Genomic DNA, 12,840 nt, shown 5'->3' with positions numbered 1-12,840 from the left:
TGTATGATGACTTGATGAAACTGTTAGGATGATATAAGTCAATTCCCCTGGGCCCAAAGTTATAACTGATCTGGATAAAACTTGACCTGCCATAACTAAGAGGCCTAAGGAAAAGGACCCACAAGTATATGAGTAACCTCTCTTAAACAGAAGTAGCAAAAGTAGTTTAGTACCTCATTGAGTCAATATATAATTTCTTTTAAAAAACATAAGACATCAAACGTGCTTTAATTTCAGGAATCCAAATGTTGACAAGAGTAGCTTCTTCTTGGGTTACCTATCACAATTTATGCCCTTAAGATTTCCTATCTGAAAACAGAAGGAAATTATCTTGGCTACCTGTTTCTCGACATGTTTGGACAAAAACTGTCAAGAAGTGTCCTCTTTAAAATCTTTACATCTATGAAGATACCTTTTGCCATACAGAGCAGAAAGGCTTCATCAGTCTAAACCTGAAGCAGCAATGATGGAACAGCCACAACGTCCATTCCTGTACCTCAGAGCTGGAAATCATGTTCTTTGCAAACATCAGAGATCTTGTCCAAATTTGTGATTCTCTCTACAGCATTTTCTTCAATGCAAACAAGCAAGGAGATGTCTAGGCTCTGTCATCAACAAACTGTCGATTCTTCTTCCTCAAAGATGGTAAAAGGGGATTCGGTGCTGTGATTTCAATACCCATCCCAGTCTAGTATCTACATCTTCTACGCTTTCTCTACATACAAGAGTGACCTTTGAAATTTGATCCTGACAATTAAGAGGGCTCCATTCTACATTTCATAAATTTTGGTGGAACAGAAAGTTCCTTTGTAAAGAGATTATAACTCTACAAAGGAACTTTTTGTTCCACCAAAAATTATGAAATGTAGAAAGAAAACCTCTTAATTGTCAGGATCAAATTCCAAAGGTTACTTTTGTATGTAAAGAAACCAATGAAGCTATAGATAATAGATTGGGATGGGTACTGGAATCACAGTACTAAATTCCCTTTTGCCATCTTTGAGACAGAAGAATCGACAGTTTATTTACGACAATCTCTTAATGGCTGAACATTGAGGACTCTCCTCTCAATTGGGCATCATTTGACAGTGCCTTTTCACCACCTCTCTAGTGTGATGAAAACTTGATGCCTCAGTTCTGGAACCAGCAATTAACTGGAAGAGTTGTGATCCCCAGAACAGGTCTACAAGTACTATGCCCTGTTCAGCAAGTGGTAACTGAAGTGATATATACTAGTTAGTGCCTAACTGTATTGTCTAAATAATACTAAAATCATAAATTCTTTGTTACCTGGATAACCATACTAAATGGAAAACAGTACCAACTTTAAGTCCAATGACAAACAGTGTTGGGGTAGAAAAATATAAATTAAAGAACACATGCATCGAGTCAATATTGTTACACACAGGATAAAGTAATGATGTGTGATGATGTATAGGCAGTGGGCTTAGCCATACCAGTGGCCCAATTAACTGAGAAAGACATAACCTTTATTCTTGCAAAATAATGCCATCCCACTGAAATGTTGGCTGGCAAACAAGAGGCACAGGCATAATAATAGATTTGTTTATATTTTCATCTTTGCTTCATTTTAAATACAAGATCCAGTGTACAAGGTAAAGGTTACAAGGTTACAGTACCTGAAGATGAATGATAAATATTTTGAACAGTTTAATGTTCCTTCCCCTGATAATATCTATACATTTTACAGGGTACTGTTCCATAACATGTCTGTCTCATTTATATCTAGTTTACCTAGAACAATGTTACTTTCTATAATCAGGAAACTTACTGGGCCTTCTACCTTATTGTCAAGACTGGCTTCACTGACTACTGCTGTACATAAATGTGTATAACTGTATACTGTACTGAAAAGTAAAAAACATTAATGCAAAGATGGCAGAGATTACAAAGATCCTTTACGTAGCACTTAAAAACAAACCTTGACTCATAAGACCAGAATGTCCTGGCTAATGCTGTTAACCACCTGAAAAATGTGACCAAATGAAAAAACATGAACAAATATCACTGCCACATTTACCTACTGCTAAATACAAAAATATAGGCCCATTTGTCTTACTTTTTATATAATGCAGTGTAAAACATAAAATAACTGCTCAAGAGTTGACTAATTTTTTAAAAAATACATAACTATCTAAAGAATTACGATATAACTTCATGACATATACCCATGATCTGAAACTTGAAGTCAAATGAAAATAAAAATAAGTGGTTCTAAATGTTGCTTATTTTTTTATTTTCACCGTCAGATAACGATGATTTTTTTACATAATACATACTTTATCAGTTTATGTCTACCCACTACCAACAGACAAATCCAAAATCATTATTACCAATACTGTACAATATAATATAGTAGTTTAACCAGCTTTAAGAGTCCCATTTATATAATTTCATAAGGCCAGCCCACAGATCTGTTCAAGTTATTTTCTGTTTGCAAGAGTGTGATATATATTTTGTGACCAAAAACTATCAAAAGATATGAAGCAAGAAATCTCTGTTGGAATTCAAGTGAGTATGGTATACAGTAAAACAAAAACATCCAATACCTGTACTATAAAACTGCAGAACTATAGTAAGCCCTTAACCTTCACAAATTTGAATATACTGGCAAGACTGACATTAAATAAAACCTTGGGTGGTGTATACACTGCATATAAATAGTGTCATGATCTCTTAGTTTGGTGAACATGCTTCTTATGAGGCAGTCTAGTGGTTTAAGGAGAAAAATTAAAGTTCCAGAAAGTGCTACCTCCTACAAAGAAACTGAAAGTAGTATCAGATCTTTTTAAGCTCAGGCTTAAGAATTACTGAGGTGGCTCAGTGATGGAAGAATAAATCAAACAATCCATGTGGCAGTAGGATGAGATTAAGAAAAGCATAAGGAAGGAGTGTAAGGCTTATCTTGGGATGGCTAGCTTTGTTCAGTGTTACAACTTGAAGAACCTAATATCTCAGAAAATCAGCACTGGCTCACACCAGGTAGCATCTTCATTCCCAAAAGGTCTCAAGGAACTTACAGGGGGGATATGTTACCTTCTAAAGCAAGCCATCAATTCTAATTAAACAGGTTTGTTTTGAAAAAGGCCCAATCATACTCTCATCCACTAAAGTGCAAAGCATGTCCCTGGATTCAAGGAGTGGAAGGAGCACCTTACTTTGGTGCTGTACTAAGCCAGGCCTTGTGTACGTTGCAAACACTCCCCTGCATGCATGCTTAGGTGATGGCCATATTATTCTGGGAATGGTCATAAGTATTTCATTTCTGAAGTGATGAAATATCTAAAAAGAGAAGACACTGCTAAAAGTCATTTCATAACTGACCATACTCCAAGCCATCCCCCATCTCTTGAAAGTGAAAAGAATGTGGAAGCCCTGCTAGCTCAACATTACTGCTGTAGCCACCTGTTTAAGGTATTTCAAGTGCACTTAGGCAACTGTAACTCACCTCACCTTTGGGAGTAATTATGCCATCTCTCATGCTAACCATGACTGCATATCAAGATTTACGGATGAGCTTAAAAAATCCTGATACATCTGAACTTATAAGTGAGACTGTCAATGAATACTGAAAGGCATTATGGGGGTAGTCAAACTTCAGAGACTTCCCCATAACTGATGTAGGAGCCTGAAATATCTTGAAACTTGCACAGTGTTATTTTCCAAGACAATGTCAAGGAACAAAAAGAATACAAACCCTTACATATGAAAAGCTTGAAGATCTGCTAATATTCTTTGAAGAGGATGATAATGGCCATTAGTTTGGACACTTTTTCAACAAGTGCAAGAAGGATCTGTACTTGAATATGAATCTTCAAAGGAAAGAAGTGTCCTTATCATCTGACAGATAAAAGCATACCTAAAACCACCTCAGTACAATACTTTTTTGGTGAGGCAAAGAAAAAGAGCAGCTTCCTATCATAATGCTCTTCACTAAAACATAAGCAACTATAAAGCTACAACTTTCAACAGTCAGAGATCCTCAGTCCTCAACCTCTGAAGCTCCTGGCAACACTGAGGAGCTTTCAAGGCTTGAAGATCCTTAGCTGTTAACCTTGACAGCTCCTGAAATTATCATCACTGAGCATCCTTCAAAGTATCATCTGCTAGTTCTTCTAAAAAAGACAATCCTTCTGATGTCCTGGCCAGAGGATTCAAATTTGGCTGATGCGTCACCAATTGCATCCAGTGCCTTACATCTCGTCAATTCACCACATGAGCATGGTATACACCATACAGTAATCATAATCATCCGTGTCAAACTTCACTGTAATCATCATATGGAATTATCAATAAAGAACCAGGATTTAGGCAACTGTTAATGGTGAGAGAGAGCTATATCTATACTTTCTTGTTTTATTAGCATTCCATTAATTCTCTCAAGTCACTGACATATGTAAATGAAAGAAGTTTTTAGGTCTTGAACAGAAGAAAATGCTAGGCTGTTGTATTTATTGCTTACAAATGCAAATTGTTTCCCTTTAGTTATTAGGTGCCCTTAAACAATGGTGCAACAATAATTTAGTTAACATACCATGTACGATGTTGTAGTTATTATAAATTAAAAATAATCTGGAACTAATTTAGAGTATCTACTCTAAACAGGAAGGTGTACATAGGGCTATGTATACATATACAGCCCTGCATATGTAGGCGTTTCGAATCCAAGCAAATTCTGGCTGGTGCAAAGAGCCTTAGAGAAAATTCCAACATAAGCTGATCTATAATCGATCAAATGCTGTTGATAAAAACAAACTAAAATATAATGAAATGACAGCAAGGAGAATGGAAACTTTCAAGGAATCTTGTAGAAAAATATCAAAAATTATGCCTGTTCTTTGTTTGATGTCCAAACATTTTATGGTTAGATACAGTAAAATATCTCCAATTCCTAAGAAAGGAACTCATTACAGCTCCTTATTGAAAGATTAACATATAAAAGTGAACAACAAGCAAACATGCAAGACTTTACTCATACCATCAAAAGCTAGACATATTGAGAAGCATAACAGTACCTGAATTATAAGACAACCATGAAAAATAACACTTTGATGTACAACAGCATAAAATATCTAGCACGGAAAAACTTTCTAGCCATTTAACGTGCAATAAAATATAACAACAAAACAACCATTCAATTTCAATCAGTAATTGGAAACTTACTAATGACCCAATTACTAAAAAAAATATACATTTTCTACAATAACCAATTACAGGAGAATTCATCTATATTTCTAATCAAACTCTGTACCAACAAACATATGTAATACAACACAATGAAACTATATAAACAGAGTGGATTACACTAAAAATAGGGAAAGCATAGTAAAATTTCAAGATTATGAATTTCCCTCAATGGAGGAACAAACCTAAAGGGATACTCCTTATTGCTGTTGAGTGCATGGCACTGACGTGATCCACCCTCCAAACATCCCAATTTGAGAGATGAAGTACTAAACACTGGTTTGTTAGAGAAGCTAAAAACACTCTTACTGCGGCTAAGTACAGGCCGGACATTAATGTCTAACTCAACGAACTTGAGAGGCACAGGATAGGTAGAGGCGGGAGCCAGTCGTCTGATAAGCTGTGTTGTTGCTGGAATAGTTATGGCTTCCTATGTAAATGATGTTAGAGCAATGATGAAAAAGAAAGGCAATATGTAACAACTGTAAAAACTAATTACAATTCTGGTTTTGTCAAGTTCAATATAGGTTTTAATTAATCAAAAAAACATAGCAAGATTTGTTTACTTTATAAGTAAAACAATCTATGCATTAATTCCTTCCTTAGCTTAGTCCATCACAGTTTCTACATTTTACTGTTTCAAAAATTACAATTCAAGTGAAATTTTGTAAATGGGGAAACTTTTTATATCAGTATGCATGGGATACCAAAAGACGAACTACCATACCATCTATGCTGAAAACAAACTAGAAACTAAACCCCAGTAAAAAAGAAAAACAAACAGCACTTATCAACTAACTTGATAATGAAAGAGTCTGAAAAATTTCACCATCCAGAAACAAATATTGTCATATAAACAAAAAAACATGCTGCCATAAATTAAATATAAAATCCCAAAAATACCCATAAAAAGTCTCATAAATATATTGAACCTACAATTAGAGTTTAATAGAATATAAATACACACACATATAATTCTATTAAACTCTAATTGTAAGTTCAATATATTTATGAGACTTTTATGGATATTTTTGGGATTTTTATATATATATATATATGTATTTTATATATATTTATATATATATATATATATATATATATATATATATATATATATATATATATAGTCAGTTAGATTAGATAGATAGATAGACAGATAGATAGATAGATAGATAGATAGATAGATAGATATAAGTACAGACAAACCCTACTTATGAGCTTTCAACTTACAAACTTTCAGAGATATGAACAGACAGAATCACAAGTTAACATTGTGTTGGGGGTACTCCCCTTTGCCACCCATAAGTTCAAATTTTGCTGCAGGTGCCTATTCCACTAGTAAGAATTTTTGCAAAGAACAGATGAACATGAGGAAGAGGAAGAACCTGTTCCTTTAACCCCTTCCCTGATTATCCCAAGTATTCTCGTGACTAACTACCATGTATTCTTCTTAATATTTGTTCATACTCTTACAATATTCCTACTTATTTCTATTTTCCTGATTTAACTCGGTCTGTGAAGAATACCCATTGTCTGTATTTCCCATTTTCTATATTTAATGTGTATTAAAAAAATGCAGTATTATAAGGAATTACTTCGGATGTTAGAGAGGTAAAAAAAGAAAATAAAATTTGGATGCAAGCAACATTCAAAATGTAATATTCTTTTTACTTTTCTAACTTCCACAGTAATAACTTACAATACTGCATGATGTAATAAATGCATACTAAATATAGAAAACAGGAAATATAGGAAATGGGTATTCATCACAGACCGAGTTAAATCGGGAAGATAGACAAGTAGGAATATTTTATTAAAATAAATTGGGAAGATAGACAAGTAGGAATATTTTATGAGTGTGAACAAATATTCTCATGACTGTAAGAAGAATACATGGTCTTTAATCACAAGAATACTTGGGATAATCTGGGAAAGGGTTAAAGGAACAAGTTCTTTTTCTTCCACATGTTCTTCTGTTCTTTGCAAAAATTCTTACTAGCAGAATAGGCACCCAGAGCAAAATTTGAATGTAAACATCAACAAAAATTATGCCAAACATATATACTATATGGAATCTTCTATGGATCCAGTTTCATAACCACAAAATATCTTCAAATTTCCTCAAATAGCTTAAGCTGAACTGGCCAAATCATATAAAGCTTATTCATGCTATTCATAGGCTGATTCTTTCTCGCAAGAACAGCTAACGTCAACAACATGTAAATATGATTTTTATAAAGCTTCTGTGAACTAGTTTTCAAATGTTTTTTTATTACAGTATCAGATATCACTTCTTTGTTAATGATTATGTATAATGAGTAATCCCAGGCTCTCACAACAATATAATCTGGATAAAGTCTTAAATGATAATATTGTTTATATATTAATCAAATAATAATAATTCTTGCAATCCAACAACAGACTTCCAAAGAGGACAAATTTTTCAGGTGATTCTCTTGTCATCAAAGGAAGCTGCTGTTCTTTGTGAGAATGTCTACTGCCTGATTGGCCGAGTTACGACTAAAAACAGTATGTACCTATTTTTTACAAACTGTTACTAAGACAAGTTTATAAATGCTAAAAAAATTGTTGTTGCTCCTGGTCATGCCATTCTCCATCAAATTTTCATTCCAAAACTGTTATTCTGTTTATATAATTATTTTTACTAATGAGATTTCATTTCCAAATAGTATGAATAGGTAGAGTGTGTGCAAGGCCTTGCCAGCAATAGGCTATGCCATTCATCAAATTCCACAGTAGGTTAGTGCAAACTTTTTTATCTTTAGCCTAAATCTAATTATATGCCCTTCAGATATGAAAATGGTGAGATTAAAATTGATCAAGTTAACACTTTATTATAAGTACTAAAAGAAAAAGACAGTAAACAGCACTTCATACTTTATTTCTCCCTGTAGGGTACCAGGTTATTCTTGGGTATGCAGATTTTCCTGTTATTCATATTCTTAAGGCCTTGAGACATTCAAATAAGAGGGGATTTGTAGTATAGCCCCTGTGCCTCAAAACAGAAATAACTACAGCTCATGTTAAATCTGTGATCTTAACAATACTGAAAATTCAGAAACTGGACATTTTCAATATGATACAGAACACAACAAAACATAAAAGTTTAATAACACAAAGCCACCCTCATTAAATATACAATAATATAAACAAAAATATTAAAGGGCAACGTGTTTTCCTCTGATTATGAATCATCAACTAATAATGACCTAAGAAAACCTTATTAAGTAGCATCATTATACAGAATGTAAGTTCCATACCTCCAAGACGAAGTGCCACATTCTCCAGTTTGATATCCACTGGGCACTGCAAATGATTAGTCAATAATAAGGCTGATCTCACTGTCACAAGTTTCCTTGCAGATCCATCTAGTGTTACAGCCATGACTACCCTAGCACTAGGCAGTTCATAGCCCTGAAAATTCAAAACAAAATACTTTTGCACTTGAAATCTGTAAAAAAACCTTTATACAATATTCAATTTGAATTTTGTGCCAGGTAAATATTTCGACACATCATGGAGAAAAAGTATGAGATACAGGAAAATTGGTTACACAGTTGGTCAGCACAAAAAGTTTTGAATGTTAAACTTAGTGGTTTGGCATATCAAATTTGTAGTTTATTTAATACTGCTGAAATTATCATCACTTAATTGCATCTTTGAAATGTAAAAAATACTGTCAATAATAAAAATTGATATCTTCAATATTACATAAAAAAGAGGAATAAATCACCAATGACCTCTGAGTCATATGTGCTTTATCAAAATTTTAAATTCTGCAACAACATATATTTCTTCTAAAAGATAAAATCTTACAATGGATGATGCTGATGATGGCTGTGAGGATGCTAAACGAAAGAATACCCCAACTTTGTCCACCGTAACAGGTCCAACTGGTTTCCAGCCCTCTACTTGCACTAATAACTGATGAACTTTCAACTCATGAGTATCACGATGTCTCTGTTTTCCACGTCCCTCAAAAGAAAAGGGAACTGTATTGCCAGCAGGAACGGAAGTCCACTCCAATTCAGGTATCTTGTTCAGTGTCAGGTTCTCCATATCTGCCATACTAAAAATGTAAATTGGAAAATTAATTCAAAATCATCCACATTCATAACTTTTTGACAGGTTTTCCCTTTGTGGGAAATGACTTTAAAAGTGACTTAAATTGATAATAGTTACAGTAACAAAAGATTAATATTAAGCTTTTAATAACCTGGTGACTTATTAAATCCAACAGTGTTGATTCCCAATTAGAGCATTCTGCTTTCTAAGTAATTAATAATAATAACAGACTTCCCTATACATCATAAATAGACAAGGTATAGGAGACTTAAACTTAATCTGCCATTCCTATATGAATAATGCAACACACTAAAATTCCAGTAATCTGCCATTCATTATACAAATGGTGGAAAGTTAACATTAATTTTTCAATTTTAACAGACAACATATGATGTCATTATCAAGCAACTACTGACTTGGACAATACAATTATGTTTGCTACCATCACCATCACCCTCACCATTAGTGCTTGGCATCAGATTTCCTCTTTATGGGATAAATGAGAAATGAGCTCTCAGTGATCTCCTTGTCTTGTCTACTTTGAACATGAATTGCTATCTGGTATAGGCCTTCATTTACACCCTTTCTAAAGATTTTCTGGGCTTTCCTACTGGGCTTAAACATGCTACTTCCATATTACCAAAGCACATTCCTGCTAATCATTACTTGCCCAGACCATCACATGACATTCCTAAGCAATTTTTTTTTTACTTAGAAAATGATATTTCAGTGTATTCCATGAATCCTTTCCACCTTGAAGTTATATATCTCATAAATCTCATTTACTCTTGCTTGTATGTCCCTATCTCTTTTGCCTAAGAGAGTGGACGATTTATGTACTTGTCTCAAAACATTTTTTCTTCTAACTTAACAGACACTCTCATGTATCAACAGCCTCGCAATAACTACCAATCTTTCCTGTCTGTTCTTCTTTTATACATTTTTGGTGTTATAAATCTTCAACTACATCTATATTTTGACAGTTATATACAACATCCACATTAGTAAATTGACTTTAGCTGTCATTCCAACCGATCTGTTTTAGACAGATGACTTTCCCATTTTTGCAATTTTTGGGATGTCTGCTGTTAACACAGGGTCACTACAGTAACCCAAAGTTTTGCTTCATTCATTAATATGATAAATTTGAACTGATATAAATTTAATTTTAGTAAAGATAATTTGATCTTTGATAATACTGAATTGCTGGTGACAGAAAATACATTTAAAACTTTTGACAGTTAGAAGCATTTTGGACATTGCACCAATGCAAATTTGGCATTGATGCAATTTGGCAGACAATGCACCAAAAAATCAACTTCAGACCAAACAGACCTTATAAGCAACTTTTATAAGAGGGGGAACTAAACAACAGAAAATTATTTTACTTCAGCAGTTGTGGGTTCTCCAAAATTATAAAACCCATACACATCTAACCAAAATTTTTTTGTGGAGGGTAGGGCATTAGTTATAAGGCTCTTTTGAGTACTGCCAACATCACTTGGGTGTGATGGCAAAATTTGTCAAGTAGGTTGTGTGTGTGAGATGTTGCACCTAGTTAAAATTCAGAGTATCTATTTACAACAGTCAAATACAGACACTTCTTATGTTAAATAAATATAATGTTTTAATAAAATTGATGTTTACATTTGGTTTTATCAATTTACAGTACTATACCTATAAAATGCATTATTATTAGTGCAGTAGTCTATGTTTTAGGATGAAAAAAATGTGAACACTGTGCTCATGCTCTTTCACACTTCAACTTTTTGCTTCATTTTTCTGGAACATCTTTCATTTTCTTTTTGAAACCTTCAAAATCATTTTTCTATGGATTGAGTCTAAAATTACCATCATCATTGTCATGTTTGTTCCTAATTGCTGACAGCTGACTAGAACACTGATTTTTTTAAATAATTATTTCAGTGTACTTTTATGATTTATGCATTTGTTCAGCTCATTCAGGTTGGAAAACAATACCACAATGATTCATTTCTCTCTGGTTTTTCAAAATTTACAGATATTACTGTAGAGTTTTTCAAGACTGTCAATATTTAAAAGTTCTCCCAATTATTTTCATTTTATTTTCTTTTGTGCATTTTTAAACAATATTCTTATAAATGCATTACACTGGATTTGTTGACCTATTATTATTATTATTATTATTATTATTATTATTATTAATGTCATTTCAGGATGTACTATTAATGTCATTTCAGGAGATACTAAATTACTGTACATTTCTACATGGTCACATGGGTCACCTACAGAATCTGTTCTTTAGTGATGTGAAAATTTCAGGACTGTGAACTTAAACCACTGGACAGCAAGGAGGGAAGATACCAAAGAGATCAGATGCAGAGTAGACGGACAGCATGCACCAAGAGAGGATGGGGGGTGAAGGGAAACTGTAAAAATCTTGGAACCATGCACAGTTTGCCCTGCAATGAATACTGTCCTCAATGAATATTGTCCTATGGGATACATTTTGCTGTCTTATTTATTACCACATAGTTTTATGAGACCACTGGGTGATATTAAAGTATACAGTTGACCACAGGCATTAGTGGGGAATGCGTACCACCACCCCCCACAAATAGCTAAAGCCGTGAATACTTAAAATCCATCAAAAAATGCTTATAACTGCCTATTTTGGTAGTTCAGAACTTCAGACACCAAAAAAAAACTCTAAAAATGCTTATACCTGAGTATTTTAATAGTTTTATCATAAAAAGTGCATTAAGTCACAAAAATTATATGAAAATACAGTAATTAGTGATTATTTCTCTACAAAAATACCGTGAATAGGCGAATTTTCTGCAAATAATGCGTATATACCTTCCACAGAAAAATCCGTGAATAGGCGTGGTCCACTGTACTCACAGGGTTCCCCAAATGAACTTGTTATCAAATTAGGACTGAAAATATCAAGTAAGGCAAGTTGAAGCTAGGGAAGGGAATGGATGATGAGTAATGGGCAAAAAGCAATGCAGCTCAAAAGCTGCTGCAAGGAACCTTAGTATCATCTGCTAGGCACACAATAAGTGGCACCTTGAATGCCTGATCACTAAAATCATTTCCTTTATTTTTGAGGTGGTGAATTAAATACCTATTAAAATACATACTTTCAATTATGACTTTTAAAAATCGCTTCAACCTACTGCACGACATTGTAAACCTATGATAAATATATTAACAGAAAAACAATTAAAAAATACGAGCCAAAGAGCACTGGGCTTTCTTACCTGTCCGGGGTTGTTGTTAAAGTTGCAAAAGAAAGATCACATCCAGTGTCATTCTTCAAAGCAAAGGGTATAAATGGCGAACGTCTACGATATCCCTGAGGACTAACAACCATAGCTTTCAAACCCTCTTCTCCAGATATCATGCTGTTTTCTCCTTCAAGCCTGTTGAAATCACAATAAGAATTTATAGTTACAAAATATCAATAAAGACTACCACTCATGTTGGATAGCAAATTTCAATCATTAACCTTTAAGGGACGGGCTAAATATATATCTAGCACACCCCCAGACTGGGCAAACTTTA

The 12,840-nt window shown here is 33.7% G+C and overlaps 1 protein-coding gene across 1 annotated transcript in view; it reads right to left on the bottom strand.

Annotated features, from left to right (window-relative positions):
* Vps13D (vacuolar protein sorting 13D) overlaps positions 1 to 12,840 on the bottom strand; it is a 232,858-nt gene that overhangs the window by 108,956 nt on the left and 111,062 nt on the right. Inside the window, 4 exon segments of the mRNA XM_067121872.1 lie at positions 5,391 to 5,616; positions 8,487 to 8,640; positions 9,043 to 9,295; positions 12,537 to 12,698. Coding sequence (XP_066977973.1) covers positions 5,391 to 5,616; positions 8,487 to 8,640; positions 9,043 to 9,295; positions 12,537 to 12,698 — 795 coding nt within the window.

This window comes from Macrobrachium rosenbergii, chromosome 20 (assembly GCF_040412425.1).
Source record: "Macrobrachium rosenbergii isolate ZJJX-2024 chromosome 20, ASM4041242v1, whole genome shotgun sequence".
Classification (NCBI taxonomy): Eukaryota; Metazoa; Arthropoda; class Malacostraca; order Decapoda; family Palaemonidae; genus Macrobrachium; species Macrobrachium rosenbergii.
Note: the sequence above shows the minus strand (reverse complement) of the source record. Positions and strands in the feature narration are given on the sequence as shown.